Here is a 19,811-nt window from a genome sequence, read left to right as displayed (position 1 = left end):
GAGTTCCTAATAAAAACCCTAGAGGGAAATGTGGCGCTAGCGTCTACGGGGGCTCTCATGAGCGTTGCCTCAACCTACATGGGAATGATGGGCAGTACAGGTTTCGGATTGACTTCGATCTTTAGACTAGTGGCGTTTGCTTGCGGCGCAGTAAACGAAGCTGTACTCAAATATTATCGCGTAAAATCTAATTTTATTTCTGCAGTATGTTATATAATGTACAACACGCTACATAAACTTTGTATGACATTGAGATGGAAGTAGGTTTACTATATGGTTTATCACCAGGGCACACCAGGGTATGCATTCTTGTGCGATTCTGTTCCAGATTTAACGCCAGAGAATAATTATTTATTTATTTTTGCAACAGCAATAACAACCGTGCATGTACTTATATAAAAATACTCATCAGGTACTTATGGAAATAAAAATGTTGTATTGTGAGAAAGTGTTGCACCCTTGAGAGGAATGCTACAAGTGGCGTCTGCTACGACGCCTGCTCCCTGCAAACGTGATACTTTTCTCGCAGACGACAGGCACTTGCGAACTGTCTCGCTCTTTCGAAAGGCTGTGTCGGCTGTCGCGATTGCTGAACGTGTTCAAGTACTTTTAAGCACATTTGTGGAAGTGCTAGCTACGACGCTAGGGGTCTCCTACGAGTATGCTTCATCATATTTTATATTGACCTACCACTTCCGAAGCGTTATGGCGTGACTTTGCACTTACCCATTTTGCAACACTAGACTACAGCCAGGAAGCAACAACCTTTCCTATCACAAGTAAGTTTGTGTTCTCAAAGTCCTAAAACACACATTTAAATGAGCACATAAACGAACAATGAATAATGAAGCCCTCAATAAAATTAGATTGTAAAGCCACTAGAAGTACAACTGTCTATGTCTTGTATCAGTAGTGCCTTCTTTTTAATATTCTGAAGTGTCATAAAGCATGTTGCGCTAACAGCGCCAACCTAATACACTTAACAAACCAAGGTCCAAACGCTCAAAACATGTTCTTCCAACGTTTACGATGCCGTCGCTTTCTCGTCAGGGCTTCAACACCACACCGCGACACAAACATCGTCCCAGCCGCTGGCCCAGCGCGCTACCGCCACTTGGAGCAACATAGAAAGGCAGAGAGCTTTGCGTTGCACTGTCCAACTGCAGGTTATGGCAATTGCACTTGGAGCGAAACCAAACTAGCAAAAAAAAAAATACTTGTAGACTAGTTTTCCAGTCAACAGAATGCCAATCCGAAGCCTGTACTTCCCATCATTGCCATGATAGTTGAACGATCGCAGCGCCAGATTTCCCTCTATGTATACTAATATTAAACTCTAATTCTAATTAGAATTAGAATTTAATAAGTATTAAACTCTAATACTAAACTCTATACTAATATTTACTCGTTTGTGACGTCACCACTTCGCCCTACGCGCGTGGGATGCGAGGAGGTTACGTGGCTGGGTGCTCTCGTAGGAGATTGCTAGGCAATGCGAGGCGGCGCGCAGGTGGGCTGAGTTTTCAGGTAACGCTCCACGGCTGAAGTAAAAGCTTAAACAGCTCCACTGTTAAAAAGTGGTGGCTCTCCCGTAATCGAGAGTATATGTAAGCATGAAATGGCAATCGGCGAAGCAGATTGGTTGCAGATAATACTAGCCACAATCTTAAAATGAGTGTAATGCATGTTGGCAACGGCACACCCCAGCAAACCATACCGCACCACGCCATACTGTGTGCTGGTCCATATGAGCGCTGCCCAGCTAGAAGAAGAAAACCAGCTCAAGGAGGCACGACAGGCACCGAAACACGCCAGGGAGACCCAGTGCACTGCCCAGCTAGAAGAAGAAAAGCACTTGAAGGAGGCACGACCAAATATCTCAGGAAATCTCGATTCTTACTCCGTCATTTCGATGCAAGCGGTCACGTGTTGGGCCACTACTGAGAAAAGGGCTCGCTTCACGGATCGTTCGCTTGCCAAGGATAGCTCCGTGACGTAATGCTCTTTTCTTTCTCCGTCCTTTATGAAGGCAAAACAGGGCATCAGATGCTTCCGGTGCCACGCCGCAGCTAGGTGAGCGTCGCACATCAAAGGCGAAGCAGCGCTTCCAGACGCGTCTGGCTCCACGCCACACAGCAGCTCGGCGAGCGCAGTAGATCTACAGCAAATTTTATTTCCCAGGATTGAAGTGTATGGGTGTCCTGTACCTGCCTTATAGACGTCGCTATTGGAAATGACAAATAAAGCTTCCGAGTATTATAAGTTGCAACTTGAGCGGTATTATGAACAAACATTAGGAAGAAGTCGGAAGCAATATCTTTTGTAACTTGTTTGGGCATAATTACCGTATGCAACGCGTTCCTGTACAAAGGAGTGGGGGGGGGGGGGGGATATCATTTTGTTCTCGCGACTTGCCCGGCTGTTCTCGTTTGAGTGCCCGGTTGATGACCCTGGCTCCTGGCTCAAGGTAACTTGCAGGTCACCGACAACGGGAGCTAAAGCATTCCATGCTTAATACAGCCCGGACAGAAAACACAGATATCTGAACTCGAGAGGCTAGCGGGCTTTCCTCAGGCCTTGTGTTCCGCAAAGAAGTCTAAAGGTCCGACATTGTGCTTTAAGCAGCATCGGCGCTTCCCATAAATTAAGGGAACTTTTAGCAGACGAAGTGCATATGGATCTACGAAGCTCTGAGTGAGTAATGCAACAGAGAAGGAAAAGAGAAAGAGGAGCAAGAACGCCGATCGCGACATGAAAAAAAAAATAGCAGAAGAAGAAAACGAAGTTGGAAGAATGGAGCGGCGATCGACCGATCTCACTATGTACTATGACAAGCGCTACAAGCAGTTCTTTTACGCGGGTGCGCACCATTCCGAGCGCGGTCCCACCACCACGCCGACCGTGCAAGTGGTCCAGCAGGAGTCCTCGACGAACCGGCAACCCATCCTTGTGTCTTCCGACGTCAAACGTCAGCGGCGTCGCAAGGGTGCGCGGGTCAGCTGGGCAGAGAGTGTTCAGAGCCAAAGCGGACGGAGTTGGCGTTGCGACACCTGCATCTCCGCCGCGGTCTGCATAGCGCTGTTCCTAGCCGTAGGCCTCGGACTAATGGTCTTCATCCCGCTGAAGTTGTTCGCCAAAGACGCGACTACAGCGGTCGACGAGGACGGGACGACTGCCACAGTCGACCAATCTCTGTCTGCGTACCTTCCGCCATTGAACCGCGAACGGCGGTCTACGGTCGGCACCGACTACGTGAGCTCCCCGGAACCGTTTGGGATGAGCATGCCAGCTGGCGACCAAAGTTACAACAGAGTTGTCGCGCAGCACGCCGCGGCGCTCGGTGGCCACGGAACTGGAAAGAAGACCATCGTCAACGTTTGCTTGCTTGACAATGCGATCATGCAGTCTGGAGCAGCGGCCGAGGAATCTCACTCGAATCGCTCACGAGCCACCTCGTGCAACCTCATCGTTGAATGTCGTTACTACATCGACAAAGAAGAGATGCGTTTGCGCACAAATTCGCGGTCTATTACAGGCATCCATCACCATCGATTCAGACAAGTGGAGCAAGTGGCAGCGAGCGAAAGTCGCGTCTCCGTGCTTCTCTGCGTTTCCCTCGATGACGAAGACCTCCGGAAATTGGCGGCGGATAATGCGCGACAGCTTACCGAATTGCTCCACGACGTCGCGATAGAACTACGCGCTGCAGAGTACGAGGGTATCTGCCTCCGATTATCCGCAGCGCCTGCTGAGCTGAGAGGCTACTTCTTGAACACGATTCAAGTGATGGCGGACAGGCTGTCTGAGGGCAATTACTCGCTATCGGTCCTTTTACCCTACGGACTTCCAGGTCGAATGAACTCCCACGAGATCACGCGACTGGTCGCAGCGCTCGGCAGGCCGCACGCGGTACTGTTGTACCCGACACCTACGCTGTTTAGGAACCAGGCTAAGTGGCCTTCGCCGAAGGAAATAGCCTTTTTACCGTTGAAGGCCAGCGCAAATGTCTGCTACCTGCTTCCGGCCGCCGCACACGGTGTCACGCTTCAAGGGGTCTGTGACGTGCGTAAGGTGCAGCGTATCAAGAATCTATACGTGTTGAAAACGGTGTTAGAAGGGTGCCGCTTATGGAATCGCTCTTGGACAGTGGTGATTAACGCTTACAACACGTACGCGTGTAATGCCAACGCGGGAATTATTTTCCAGACAGCTGAACAGGCAACGAGATTCCGCGAAGACGTTGTGCGCTACGCTCACGCGACGTGCATCGGAGATAGTGACACCGAATTTGACTCATTTCCTGCTGTCTGCGAATAAATGGAAGATAACGACGGCGCCAACCTAATTTACCAGCTGCTGCAGCTATATGACCAAGCGCGTGGCGCTAATAACAAATTTGTGGCTTGGCCCTTTATATCAAGTAAATTTCGCGGTCAGAACTTTCCGTTCTCTCAGCGCCAATTTGCTCGCGCTTCTTTTATAAAAACTTGCGAGTTGTGAAATATGGCCTAAATCTGTGCGCCACCAGGGCCAATATTGTGCAAACACGGTACTTTCTAACTCACGACAGCCCCAGGTCTTCTGTTACTTTCATGAATTGAGCGAAGATGTCGACTGAGTTCAAAAAGCTCAGCTCACATCTCAGGCACGAACTAGTTGAAATAAAGAAAGGCAAATGTAGATGTATCTTTTATCTGCGAAATCCTTGCATATACATAGTGTTTGACTCTACTTGCTCAAACGCTATTAAATTATGACGTTTCACGTGCCAAAACCACTTTGTGATTATGAGGCACGCCGTAGTGGAGGACTCCGTAAATTTTGAACACCTGGGGTTCTTTAACGTGCACCTAAATCTAACACTGATGATAGCACTGATGACATACAGGCATTAATCATGTAGGTTTAATAAGTGGAGAAAGCATTCTGACGTTCCCATTGCAAATGAGTACCAATTTCAGGATGGAACTCTCACGCTGTCGTGGGAGCGACCGAACGGCTTAAAAGATGAAAGCAGCCATATTGTTTCCCACAAAAATTTGAGAAAAGGTACCGTGGATATAAGTGTTTTTGTGAAATCCTAGAGAGCCGCTGAATGAGAGCGCTTAAAGCATAGACATGTATATTTTGATATGACAAAGTTTGTACTTGCAATTCTCAGAAAAATGCTTCTTATTTTGCAGCATTACAGAAACCAGGGCTCTATTTTGGTGCCAATGCCTCCCTCCGTACTCGCCTACTACAACAAAAAAAAAAAAGAAAAAAAAAGCGATATGGAGAGGAAAATGTGTGTATTTTTCCTCCAGGATATTGATGACAGCACTAAAAGGCACAAATATCACAACGAATTAATGTAGGTTATAGCGACTACACACACACACAACACACACACACGCACGCGCACGCGCACGCGCACACGCACACGCACACGCACACGCACACGCGCACGCACGCACGCACACACGCACGCGCACACGCACACGCACACGCACGCACACACGCACACGCACACGCACGCACACACGCACACGCACGCACACACACACTAAAAGCGACCGAAGAAGCAAAGAAGAAAGAGTACAGCTTCTTCGTATCATCAGTAATTAAGAGGAAGCTTTAGCTCAGGTGTTCCTATCTAAATACATGTAAAAGGATAATTCTTCTTTATATATTTTTATCGGCAACCGCTGCACCAAATTTGAGGTTTGTTGCATTAAAAAAAAAAACTAAAGTCTAGTGACTGTTGGATTCAAATTGATGATTATCTCGTCAATTATTTATTAAAAATTGGCAAGAATAGAAAGCTTTCAGCAAACCAAACTGTAAAGTTTACAACTCTCTAAGTCATCAAGGAAAAATGACATAACAATTCTGTGAATTGCATCTAATGTCACATCTGAAGCGGACAAAATTGATATGTTATATATGAATGTAAAAAAAAAAATTCCGTAATAAGGAAATACAGCTTTTGCAGAACCCTTGTACACAACGTAACAAATTCACGTAAGATATAAATTGACATATCGAATTTGTCCGCTTTGAATGAAGTTATGGATGCCATTTACAGAACCACGATATCTGTTTTTGATGCAGAGCTATTAATTTATAAACTTTGTGCTTCTATTTTTTTCAAACTTTCGAACTTTTGAAATTTTTTTTCACGAAGTTAGGCCCTAAATCGAAATTACGCTTCCTACGGTGACTAGAATTAAACCTTTTCTCTCAAATGCAATAAATTTCATTAATATCGGTCCAGGGGTTAACTCAAAAAAGCGTTTTTGCGTTTTATATGTATTTGAATAGGCCGCGTCGGAGTTCGGCCCGAGCTAAAGCTTCCTCTTAAGGGTAAGAATTAATGAGATTAGAGAGGTGTTTCTTTTGAAACGTTTCAGTTTTCAAAGCTCCAAATTCCACAATTCAAGCGAAGGTTCGCTAATATTAAGGTGGCGACTGTCGCGAAAGCCTTTCTTTTTTTTTTTCGATCCGACACTCATATTTATTAAGCGGTTCGCTCATACCGATGCCTAAGCATCTGGGCCTAAAGAAGGCTTCGCGTGCAAATACTTTTGATACTTTCGCAATGCCCATCGATCAGAGTCATCGATCAGCAGTCAAATCCTTCCCATAGGCAATGCTGGAAATATGGAGCTGCAGGCTGTATCGTTCCTTGTACATCGGTTTATAATCTTTACACATCCGTGTGCTTCTTCTCCTTCTCTTAGTCCCTCGTTTTAGATGTAGCGACGAGAAGGTTAAGGACTCATCGCCGGCTCTTTCCTGTAGGTTTTGTGTGGCACGTAGCCGCTAGGAGTTGGCCCGTAAATAATCGCATTGAGCGTCCTGGCGGTCGGAATAGAAGTAACGAGTCATGAGGTACATAATATCCGTGGCGGCCGCTTCAGCGATGGTTGCTGTTCGGAGAGCAGCGCCAAGAGTGAGAGCTTTTGGGGATCGATGCCCGACGCAGGGTGGCTGGCGACGTTGCGAGATCCGAAGGAAACCATAAAGGGATCTCTCTTTGGTCGATCCTTCTTTGGCAGCATCGCTAGGAGCGCAACTTTTTTATGACTCTCAGTGAAAGACGAGGCGATAAGCCGACGGCGCTACCTCGGAAAGATGGCTCGAAGAGAAAGACGACGTGAAAAAAAAAAAAGAAGGGGAAGAAGGGAAGAGGAAGAACCGCGCCGACGTCTTGGTTCTCGAAATGTAACTCTAGTGCTTCTGGAATTGTCCTTTTTTTTCGTCATTTTTGTTGTGGCTTTGAGGACTTAAGCTTTACTTCCCGCCCAATGTTCGAGGTCGTTGACAAAGATTGAGCAGAAAGGGATGTCATAAATTTCATGCAGGGAAACACGTATGTGCCCGCAGGTGATTTGATTTTGCAACGCACACAGACTGTTCGGTCATTGCAGATTACCAAACCACAAGGTCACTTGAAAACGGATATGGTGAAAAAGGTTAAGAGTGAAAGGCTTTGTTGGCGTCTTATGATATGACTAATAAAAATTGGCCCCTCGGTTAACCCCCTTTCTTCTCATTTATTACATGAAAGGAGTATTATAAAGCAAGTAAGAGAGGAGGAGTTTCATTATTTGCGTTCGTAAGTGATGTTTGCTGTTGGCAGGTCCCCTTGGCTAATAATATGTCTGTCGTCGCGATTGACTGGCATCTCGTTCAAACGAAGAGTTCTAGCATAAAAATGTTTCTCTGAATGTGCGCTCTGAAGTCAAAACAGAAACTATGCTACTCACGAAACGAAGATATGATCAATCAACCATAGCGCGATAAATCATTTTATCGTGTAACTAAAGGTAATAGGAGAAAATAGTAAACTGAAGCAGTTTTACCGCGGAAAACAGACCTATGGCGAAGTTTTGTTTTAGAGTATATGGTCCCCTAGTATTGCGTCGTTCCCGCAGGCATGTTGTGAAAGAGGTTTGCCGGACATAGCAATAGGAAAACTACTAATTATTCTGACGCGTTTCGTGGCTTAATTCCATCAGTAAGTAGTTGCGGCTTCCCAACATTCTGTCAAAACGTTGCTGCCAGTTTCCCGGCCTGTCACAATGTTTCTTTAGCGGAACCCTCAATCTAGAAGGACGCGTCAGATTGTAATTTTCCTAAATTTATTCGTAAGGGTTAATAGCGTGGAATATTTTCATCGCGTTTGTGGTGCACCCTTCGAAAGGCCAATTCGGCAAAGAAAGATTTATGATTTTCTTCTTTGTTTGCCTTAGAGAACCAATACGTACACAGTATATTAAGCTGAATAGTGTGGCACTTTCTGGTAAGCGAGGATGTTGTACGACATCCAGATCTATTGGCACAAGTTGCAGGGACCTAAATTGGCCCATCCAGCTTATGTGGTGTGGCAGAATGGAAATAATTTGGAACAAATTAGTTCTGCGCGGAGCAGCGTGTCATTAAGTGCGGAGCAAGCGATAACGTATTTCTTACATTTTTCTTATGCTTCCATTGATTGGGGACACCTTTATCATCTGCAGAACCAGCCGTGTTTTCAGAGGTCGCAATAACTCTTTTTCAGTTCTGTGCAGTAGAGCACAACCTGAGAATGCGTGAGCGAGAACTGTCCTTTTCACTTCGACAAAATGTTCTCGAATGTCTGAACATTTCAGTGAACGAATTGTTTTCTTATTTAATTATTATTCTAACTCGCCCCCTTATTGATAGTGCTGATGAAGGGTTCAGCGCAGTTCAGGCAAGTAGAACATGACCAAAAAATAACAAAAGTTCAAGCAGTCTTGGTTCGTGTGACAGTCGCAGATAATGTATGTCATATATGGTAGTGCGTATATGGTGCATATACGTATCCTCCATTACGGGGAACAGATAAGGAACAAACTGGGAGGTTAGTTCCTTTATCCTTTCTGTTAAAAAGGAAACGAATGCTCAATCGTCAGCACACTGATTGTGTCTGCTGCGTTGATATCTTTCATTCGACGCCGTTTCGCGGTGGTTGTGCCGACATGCTATAGTATGCCAACTGCTGTTCACTAAAAGTTAATAGTAAAGTGTTTAATAGTCAGAGAGTGCTGATTTCCCGAGAAAATATTGAACTTAGCGAAAAAGTGGCGCGCAATTCATGCCACCTCTTTATAGTCATAATTAACAGCACTTACGAGCAATGCCCATCGTGGGCTTGGCCCCAGAGTCGTTCTGCTGCTTCATTTGTATCATCAACCATATTAACTTACTTTCGTTGAAACTCTCCGTAGCGCTGCACGGAAGTAGCCAGACCTGTATGTACAAAAGTTCCTCGGCAGGAGCAAGGCAATCGTCACGATTATGGCGTGCATTCCTCTTGTCGAGACTCTCGCAAGGACCGGCACGCTCATTTATCGGCCCAAACTCTTTCTCAGGCACGATACGGCACTTAGGAGGCGCGGGATGGCAGGCAATGAGACGAGCAAGACGATCTATCTACCGGGCGGGATCTCTTGCCGGTTATGGACAATAGCTGTAGCTCAGTCGGAGGTGACTGATAAAGGAACTAATGGCTTCGGGAGAAATATTGGGCTCATCTAGCGCGAGCTCGTCGTGCAAGAGCAGTATGTGGTGCGCTTCTGACACTTACGGCCAAAAAACGTCGTATTTTGACCTTGACCTTATTGAGAAGTAGCAGTTCGTCGCCTGAGGGCTTTAATTTGTGCTGAAGTGTGTGTGTCTGTCAATTCTGATCTATAGTGTCACACATTCGAAGCAATCAGGAAGATTTTGAATGTGCCTCAGACGCATTGCAGCTACGAAGGCATACTCGCGTATTGTGTTCTTATTTTCTTCTTTAATTTTGCCACGTGTTCTTATCGGAGTCGTTCGCAGGCTATTGAAGATGGCTTCTCTCAGCAAGAAATAGCTGTGAATGTTGGTTGATTTGATTCGTGGGATTTATCCTCCCAAGGCAACTCTGGGGAAATGAGCGACACCGAAGTGGAGGGCTCCGGACCAAATTTCACCACCTGGCGTTCTTTTACACATCCTAAAATCTCAGTGCACGAGCTCTTTTGCATTTAGCCACCATCACAATCGGACCCGCGAATTTGTGCTCAGCAGCAGAACACTATAGCTACTGCATCACCTGCGGCGGATTGACTGTGAAAGTTCCTGCTGCTTAGAAAATTCCCACGGCATTAGGTTAGTGCCGTTTCGGATATAGTTGCCTTTATTTAACTTTAGTCATAAAATGTGAAATATCCAAGGATTCTTGCTGAACATAGATGGCTTGAATGATTTAAGTGATGGCTATTTATAGAAACGCAGTGCGCTGGACAGTATGAAAAGCCAAGCTCTTACTGCCACGTTTCTGTACCTTCAATTACAATTTCTAAGATTTTCTTAGGCAACACGCCACGTTTCACAAATACTGAAATGATGGAGATGATTCCAGTTAACGTTGTAGAATGGCCTAATTAAAGATGAACGCTCGTGAGGGGTCACAGCGTACTTTGAAACATCAAGGTGTGAATTATTCTGCAACAGTTCAAAAACAGGGCCAAATGTGGCATTCATGCGCAGGCTATCATCGAGTCTTAGCGACTAAGGAGGAACGCAATATAAAGGTTACAAACTAGAACAATGTTACTGATAGAGTACTGGTGTTAAAAAGCGTTCACGCAAAAATACGCTAGCTGAATATTCAGTGGCGTCATAAGCATTAAACGGCGCTGTATGCCAATAGCACCACAAGGGTGCGCCTTGAGTTCTAAAGGTGGCTCAATCGCATTAGTATCCTTTATGCGGCAGAGCACGCTTTACAGGCGTTCAAGATAGGTTATTGCATTTCCATAGTCTGCGGTCAAGCCAATTACACGAATGGCTGTCCACAGTCCACATAACGGCACCCCGCTAACCTGCGAATACTTGCTATCCAAGTGGTACTTTGTATTTAGGAGCGGTTCACTTACACGCCATAACTGCCTTTACTCATGGCTCACTACCTAAGAGATCTTCAGACAATTATTCCTTTCTAATGACGTGGGACGTCGTCGTGAGGCGCCTTTCTTCAACACAATTAATTGTAGAGCCCTTTCGCAAACACGCACGCACGCAAGCAGAAAAAAAATGAAACAAAAGGGAAGAAAGAAGTGGTTTCTGGCATGTTAGAGCGGATTCACATGAAATGTTGATATATGAATTCAGTCATACCGACTCACCGAGCGACATTTAATTTTTGCATTGCATCTCTTGTGTACAGAGCTACACATTTGTTAAACCTTACTTCTCATTTAATTACTTTACTGCACTGTTTGCAATTTAAGAATTGGGCCCAAATCAGACCATAACAGTACGTCAGCGTTTCGTTGCTTCTTCCCTGCCACTTTGTCTTTCGCGTTGTTTAAATATTTTGACAACTTCATATCACGCAGCTGTCAACCCTTATATATGAAGCGCAGAAAGAAAGGCCACACACAAATCAGCTGCCTGTTGCCGTTCGAAATGGGAAGAAGAAAGCTCGATCAAAAACACGTCTTGCGCTCTGCCTCGGAAGTAGCGGTGGCCCCTGAGGTTATGTTGTTCGCTCGTTTCACCGCCGCCAACATGACGTCGCTTGATCGGCTGTGTCTCGTTGCTTCTGCCGCATTCTAGCCGAGGACCGAGGCGGCGTCTTTCGCATCAACAAATTTTCCGCGCGATGAGACCTTGTCGTCTCGGTGGTGGCGACGGCGGCGGGAATCCCCGTTGCCAGTCGAGGACTCACGTCGCCCGCACATGATGTATCTCCGTCCTCTGTGTGCGGTGGAGCGTGTGTGGCCAGATCAGTTTCTCTTTTGGCCGGCTGCGTGGTAGAATGCCTGCGCGTCTGGGATGGCTACGCACGTGATGCGGCAGCTTTCAGCATGGCCTGCGGCTGCTTGTGTATCTGGTGCGCTCGTGCGTTCGCTGCGAAAACACGCCTATCTGGCTTCCACTCAGCCGCCGCTCTGTTATGATAGCGTAACTTACTTGACGTTCATCCTAGCCACGCATATTGTTTGTTTACCTCCCTTCCTTCTTTATTGTTGGTAGCTACCGAAGGAGCTCGAGAGATCATTTGTTTGCGATAATGTCAGATAGTTCATTCCAAGCAGCTAGTACAATATAGGTTATTACTCTAGTAGAGAAGACGGGGGAGTAAATGAAGTAACGAATGATAATGATGCGGAGGCAAAGAGGGGATGTGCATGCACACAATACAGCGACCCTGATGAAGCCACATGTCAACGATAATTCTCTCTATGGAGTGCGCACGCTTTCACTTGTGATCCTTAAAATGTTTTTTTTCAAACCGGTGGCATGTTTTACTCCAAGTGCAACGATTGCCCCAGGCATTTCCTGTTTTCACCGAATCTGCCTCATTTTACGACACTGCATAAAGTAGGGACGAAGGATAGACAATGCTTCTATTTTCTCTTCGTCGTGCCCTCTACATTGTCCTGATGTCCATTATGCTAATTTGATTTCTTACTTCTGAGGTCAGAGCTTGGGATAACTCAGTTTTTTTTTCATGCCTCGCGCTGCGAAAGCGTGAAGCCGTTCGAGGCTGGCATCACTGTTGGTGCCAGAAAACCTGGCGTGCTCAACTCGATGAAGTAAATTTGTTTTTAGCACACGCTGCTACAGCTGTCTTGTAGTGACGTACAGTCTTCGCCCGATTTTCAAGAAAGCGAAAAAACGAAGCATGGCAAAACGAATTCGCACTTCATTTCAGACCTACATTCACGGCCACTTCCTTTTCCTGTGCTCCGAGAGGAAGTAGGCGGTGGGCAAGGCGGATCTTAACTATTCAAAAGGCGCAACGCGACTGATATGAAGACAAGAAAACAGGAAACCACATCCCAAGCGCCGGCTGGTTTTGTGTTTCCGTCTCAGTCACGCTGCACCTTTCTAATAGCTATGAACCAACGCGTCCAAATCAAAGCTTTACTGTATCTTAACGTTGATGATTAAGTATCGCTACAATGAGCCATCACATCGAGTTGTCCAACCTCACAAAAACAAACGCGCATTAAGGTTTTGTTTCGTGGAGAAGAATAGAACGCACACTGAGAAAAAATATCTATTCTGCTACAGGTAGCTTAAAAGCGACTATACGTCAAGGACTGTGTACTGGCCGGGTGACAGTTCACTTACAAAAGAGACAAATGAGGATGACGTAACTAATAATAATAAAAGTGACAGTCGCTTTAGCGTACGCCAAAGAGGGTGAAGGTGAAAGCCTGTTCGCTCATGAGACATTCATTAAATTACTTGACATTCTGATTCGAATACGTTGTGACCTCTTATTACTTGTTTTTTTCCACAAATAGCCATGGGTTCGAGTGCCTTAAATGACACTACCTTAATTGACTTCGCCACAACTAGCCCCAAAGGTCGTGGGTACGACTCCCACCAAAGCTCGTGGGTTTGATTGCCTGAATTAACTCAATCTTTTAACCTTGCTTTCTTTTGGCATGATGAGCGGCATCGGAGCCATCTGTAGAAGAAGACGACGACGAACGTGAGAGCAGTGGCACGAGCGCGTGTCTGCGCGACGCGACGTCGCATTACTTTCTGTACCACTCACCGTGTTTTCCAAACCATGAGGGCTAAGAGCCACTTAAGGCTTTCCCCTTAATCAAAGAAACACAGACAAACACATACTGGACTACAGAAGAATTGACATTTGGGCGAGTCGGTACTGGTTGAACATCTTGAAGGTGCAGCGCAAGACGACGAAGACATAAGGCAGGAAACACACAGGACAGCTCTAAACAACGCTGCAAAAGGCAGGAAACGCACAGGATAGCGCGGACAGCACCTTTCTTTTGAATAATTGGAGCCTTTGAGAGCGGCAGGTTTTCGGGAGGATGCTATCCGCGTGATCACTCAGAACCTTGCTAAGCGTGTAAAATTAGGAGCGCCCGCAAGAATGAATAATCTAGAGGCTGCCGACAAGAATAAAGAAGTAATCGTAATTCCATATGTGCATAAAATATCACACAACCTCAGAAATGTAGCAGGCCGGTTAGATGTAAAGGTCTTTTTTTTGCCGCCCCCATCAAGATGAGCAAAATTTGCGGGAAGATTGATAGGTAGTTGGCGCAGGATGCCTCCACTCATGCTGGGAAAGGCTGCACTGTTAAGCACACGTCCCCGCCTGTGCACTGTAGAACGGGAGTTGTTTACGAGCTTCCATTTTCCTGCGGTCACGTCTATATCGGCCAAACAGCTCGATGCCCGAACATTAAATTGTGAGAGCATAGGCGCTCGCTAACAGGTAATGCCTAATCACATGTCGCGCGGCATTGCTCTGAGCATGGGTGACATGCTCAGAGCAATTTATGGCATGTCATTTATGTTAACTTATATTCTTCTTGGGCCGGTTGGCTGATATGCATTGAAGCCATTGTAGCGCAAAGAAACACAGACAAAGAAGAGGGCAGGATAGCGTCCGTGGTGTCCTGTCCTCTTCTTTGTCCGTGGTTCTCTGCTTTACAATGGCTTCAGTGCATCTCATCCTTGTCATGACATTGTCTTTATTTATGTCAGGTCCATTTTTAACGCGTTGTGTATCAGATTCATAACATGAATGAAACGACATGACATGGCTCTAATGAATGACATGGCATGAATATCACCAGGTGATTGTCATGAATCACATAAATAACATGAGGTGGTGGCATCGTGGTCGCTTCTTTAACTGTATATGTATCAAGATATCTGTGACGAGACATGCGTAGATGACATGACAAGGATGACATGGCAGGACATGCTCATGCATGTATGCATGTCATGGATTGCACTCATATCCTGCATTCCATGTCATTGATGCAATGAAATTTATGAGATGTCATTTATATTCTGATATATGTCGAGTTTAAGAAACGACCACGACGGCATGATGCCACTCATACAATTTATGTTATGACATACGGACCATGACAAGTATGTCATATGGTTGATCTCACGACATGGCATTAATGTTGTGTATGCATGCGTCATCTCCCCAATCTCTCTCGCAATGTCTATTCTGATATATACCCGGTCGAAGAAACGGCCAGGACGGCATGAGCGCGTAGGGCGCTAGATTGATGGTTACACTCACAGCCCCCGAGGTTCGCCAAGAATGCTTCGCATTGAAAGAGAAAGAGCCCACTTACGGCTGACGCGCCGTCGCCAGGCGACCTTGCCTCCTGGGGTGAACGGCAGTTCCTGGTGATCGCCGATGCGAGGGATGACGAGACCGATGTAAGGCAGGCCGCCGAGTCCGACTTCGAGGAAGTGTTGTCTCCCGTCGAGGCGAGCAGCGCCACACGGTCTTCCTCGTCCTCCTCCTCTTCGTCCTCTTCCGCCGGCTCGTCGTCTTGCGGCTCGGTGTCGCTGTCCGGCTGTTGTGGCCAGGTGCCCCATGTCTGGTGGCTGAGGATGGGCAGCTGGCACACGAAGCACAGGGAAGACATGCACCGCGCGCCGCCGTCACCGGCGCCCCGCGCCGCGCCCGCGCCACGCCCGCCACCACGTGGTCATCGCCGCTGGCTTCGATTTCGTTCTGCGCGGGCTCGCTTCACTTTGCCAGCACTGTGGGAGGCAGACGGACGACGGGCGGCTGAGGCGCGCGGTTGATGCCTCTCGCTATGTCGATTCAGCTGGGGCTCTCTGAACGCTCTTTAGGAACCCGGCAGTCTCTAAGCGAGGGTTCCCGACTTCTCTGTCCAACCGAAGTCGCTCGAAGTTGCTTCCCGACCCCGGTCAGCCTGCAAGAACGTGTCAAAAACGAAATTGAATATATAAGTGAATCCGCAGAGTCGACTAATACAAGGAAAAGAACACTGCGATAAGGCAGAGTTGGGAAAGGGCGAGGGAGAAAAGGGAAGGCAGGGCCCGGTTGAACTTGGTTCGTTACCCTACACTGATGGAGGGGCACAATGAGCATGCATCGCAAGGTAACCTTACTGCATAAAAAGTAATATGCGTTGTCTGGTGAAGTGGACATTCGAAGAATAAGAATTAATCCATTAATGTACGGTTTGCGATGAACTGATTCACTTACATCAGACGAGAAAGAACCACGTGGTAACCACGTCAAAGATGTGGTCTAAGGTCACGTCAAGGATACGTCAGTGAAATCACGCCCTAGAAAACCACTCCAGTAATTAAATTATAAGGAAATGCACTGGTCACTTGCCCTTCTGTTGTGTGATAACACCAACATTTTACTGCAGAGACAGATTCTGTTTTGTGCGCTTGAGAGTCTGTTGACAAGAAAGCACTTCTAAATACGAGTGCTATAGAAATAAGCAGATAGCCGGCCGTCCCTCAGAACGCCTGTTTTACTCTCACTTCTTTCCCTCTCCCACTCTGCTATTCTGTGCACTTCATTCTTACACTTAGGTTTGCTATAAGTGTAATGATATGGTGGGTCGCAGAAATAGTTATTTTTTTTTTATTAGCATAATCTTCTAGCTACCTAACCGCATACGACACTAGCGCAATCACTATTGTCGAAAGAGCAAGTGTTCCCATCAGCTTTTTTTTAAGCGCACGTTCGTGAGTACGTAAGTTAATTTATAGAAACACAAGAGTTTCCGAAATTTGATCACAGGGAAACATCTTTATAGAGTGGGGCCCTACTTCTTTTGAATCATTGCCCATTTTCCTTTCTCTCTTGCTTGCTTTACAAGTGACTGCAATTAATGAATTACCTGTCACCCACCGCGGGGGCTTAGCGGCTATGGTGCTAAGCACGAGGTCACGGTACCTAATTGCGGCTGCGGCGGCCGCATTTCGATCGGAGTGAAAGGCAAAAACAGCCATGTCCCGTGCATTGGGGGCGCGTTAAAGATACCTTGGTTGTCAAAATTAATCCGGAGTCTCCCACTAGGGCGTGCCTCATAATCAAATCTAATAAGATTTCTTTATGTGGGACGGTCCCTTCCTAAATTAAGGCTGTTTTTACATGAACATGCAAGAGCAGCCTCTGAAAGCTGCTTTATCAGGAAGGATTTGCCTGAGGAGGATGAAAGCCTTGGGTTGTGGGTGTGTTAATTTAAGCGCAAGAAATGCGCTGATTTTCTCAGGAACGGTTTTTGTGTGATGAGACAATAACATACGCCAGGCAGCAGAGGAAAATAAGGCACCTGAGTTGTTGGCTTATGGGAACACATCATAATTAGTACTGAAAATGAATGATAAAAAAATGGGAACATGGAGGAGAATCAAGTGCTCTTAGCAGATCAATGATCCCGACATCCAAAACATTGAAGATAAAAGATACTCTGAAGAAATAATTTATGACTGAATGCGCGACACAAGAAAGGTGAAACTCCAAGGAATACCATCGAAGGCGAGTAAATCCTTTGCACGAGCAGTGAGCGCATTTTGCAATAATAAGCAACTACTGACACTGAAGCTGGAAACAACTATATACCGTTACACATTCTATTGCCGAGTCAAGCCGGAGATTTTATCGAGAATCTTATGTTCCGCTTGAACAGGCTTCTTAAAATAGCATCGCTCTTTCTTGGAAAGCTGCTTTAGAAAAGCGTGCCTCTATTGAAAAGAAATTCAAAACAAGAAACTTTTTCTTTAACAGGGCATGACGCAACCCCATATTTCATGCGAACTTTTCTCGCATCTGCATTCGTGGTTTTCTAAGGAACCTAACAGGTTTTCTCTTACTCTGGGTAACGTTGAAAAATAAATGCGAAGATACGAGGCCAGAGAACGAAGCGTTTAAAAGGGCGAGCAGCTTCTTTCTTCCCGTCATTGCCTTTAGCCTTATCATTTTCCCGAACCAGCTCTCCGGTTTCCCCATTACCTTCCATACACTCATTCCCTCAGGTTCAGAGGGAATGCCAAGAACATTTTTCATGTTTCAAAAAAAAAAAAGGCAGCGTAAATTGAAACGAGCCAAACAAACAAAGAACCACGTGTGAGGCGAAGAAAGAACGCCTGTGGTGTTCGTCTCTTGACGCTCGCATCGCCGGTGTTCAACAACACTGCTCTTCCTCTCATCTTGGCGAGTTTCGTGCTTTCACGCACAATTCCCAACGCGAGCGAACGCGCGGCACCAGGGAGAAATACAGGAAGTAAAATAAGAAAGTGGGGCGCCGCTAATGCAACGCAAGGCTATGCCATCCTCCGGTAGGCCGCACGCTTTGTTTACCCATGGGTAGCGCCGATAGCGGATGAGCACGCGTGCGAAGGCTAACGCGCAAGGTTTCGGCGATCCTCTCTTCGTTCGCGTCCTGCAACTCAATCACCGCAGGCGAGTTTTTCTCTTTGTGTCTGGCGAACAGTGAACGAGTGATCAAAAGAAAAAAACATACGAGGCACGAACTTGGCAAATGCAGCTATACCTACTCGCTCATGGAATACAGGTGAGCGGGATGCTTTGGCATTGGGGATGCTGGCGCGGATGTAAGGATCGAGGCAGAAGGTTTAGTGCGGGTGGAGCCACCTGGGACAAAGCGTGGTCTCGTGACGATGGGGAGGTACAGTAAAGAAGGGCGGCAAGTGGTTTGTGTAAAGTGATTCTAACCAGCCTCGATGCACCTCAGCCCTGCGAGGTTTGAAGACGCAGGCGAGCGCAGCGCTGTCCGGACCTATCAGTGCATGCGAGGGGCGCCGAAAATAGCTGCGGCTATATGCGCTGGAAAGTTCGCTTAGCGCCGTCGGAGGCAGCATTCATCCCGACTCGTTTGGGAGAAGGCCGGCCGGAGCATACACGAGCAGCGTCAGGGTTGTTAGCTCGAGTGAAATACTAAGAAACATGTTAGCGAGAGTGCGCCTAATTATATTACAGAACGTTACAGTGCTGAAATTTGAACAAAATAGACGGGTCATAGGAAGACGGGAACCTTAAAGCGACATCATAGGAAAACAGTAAGCCGTGGTATATTGATAAATTGTTCGTCTCTACATTTATCATCGTTTTATATGTGCCAATATACCTACGATTTCGCAGAATAGGAAATTGCCAACGAAGGTGCCGCTGCTGCTCTGTATTCAGGATTGAAAATGCACCAGATTGAATCCAAAGATTCACAAATATTCAAAGAACAATTTTTGTCTGCCAATCTGCAGTCTATGATAGCCATTCCACAAAAAAAAGAACAAAAAAAAACAAGCCTCACTGAACATAGAAAAACGAGCACTAATGTGCGCACGAGTAAAACTAAGCTATTTAATTTGGAAGTGCGAGCTAGACGTCAGTTTTGGTTAAACATCAAAAGTTTTTTTTTTTATTGAAGTGAATATTAGGAGAGGTTGGCGCCTTTATGGTGGCACCGGCTAGTCCTTGTCACTTGGCAAAGGAAACAAATTTGCGTAAAAAGGGAGAATAGCGACACGAAATATGGCACTCAGTAGAACACTGGATGAATAAAAAATATACAGTCCAACAGTACATCAGTCGCAAAGTTCTGTGCATTAGTTCAGTCCACGTACGCATATATAAAGTCAGATATTTTGTACAGCCAAAACACACAACCCATGCAATGCACTGCAAGTACAGAACAGAATTATACATATTGCGTAAAAGTTGCGATCACCACATAAACCAATTATGAACCACAGACAACGCTTGTGTTACTCATTTAGCGTTCTCGGATCATCTGATACCTAATATTTTCCCAAAATGCTGGTTTCCTCTAAAAACTTTTTCAGAGCAAGAAACGCTCTTTTTTGAAGGCCCGCTGTTGGCCATGGGCCAAGTATCTTTTTTAGAGTGAATGGTCTTCTGTCTAACATCAACAAATTTCCTTGCAGTACCCTTCTTTGCGGATCGTATTTCGTGCACTCGAGAAGAAGATGATTCACATCTTCGTCTGGAT

General features: G+C 46.1%; 1 protein-coding gene and 1 long non-coding RNA gene across 4 annotated transcripts in view; one reads left to right on the top strand and one right to left on the bottom strand.

Moving 5' to 3' along the window:
- The window catches only part of LOC129385064 (uncharacterized), a 310,225-nt gene that overhangs the window by 155,268 nt on the left and 135,146 nt on the right, over nt 1-19,811 (top strand). The window lies entirely within an intron of this gene.
- Nucleotides 1-19,811, bottom strand: part of rsh (Rap GTPase activating protein radish) — a 213,812-nt gene that overhangs the window by 151,729 nt on the left and 42,272 nt on the right. For all 3 annotated transcript variants that reach the window (XM_055070981.2, XM_050178536.3, XM_055070980.2), the window contains exon 2: nt 15,138-15,731. In XM_055070981.2, coding sequence (XP_054926956.1) covers nt 15,138-15,437 — 300 coding nt within the window. In that variant the 5' untranslated portion in view covers nt 15,438-15,731. The remainder of the gene's footprint in view (nt 1-15,137; nt 15,732-19,811) is intronic.

This window comes from Dermacentor andersoni, chromosome 5 (assembly GCF_023375885.2).
Source record: "Dermacentor andersoni chromosome 5, qqDerAnde1_hic_scaffold, whole genome shotgun sequence".
Classification (NCBI taxonomy): Eukaryota; Metazoa; Arthropoda; class Arachnida; order Ixodida; family Ixodidae; genus Dermacentor; species Dermacentor andersoni.
The sequence above is the reverse complement of the archived record's forward strand: the minus strand, read 5'-3'. Positions and strand labels throughout refer to the sequence as shown.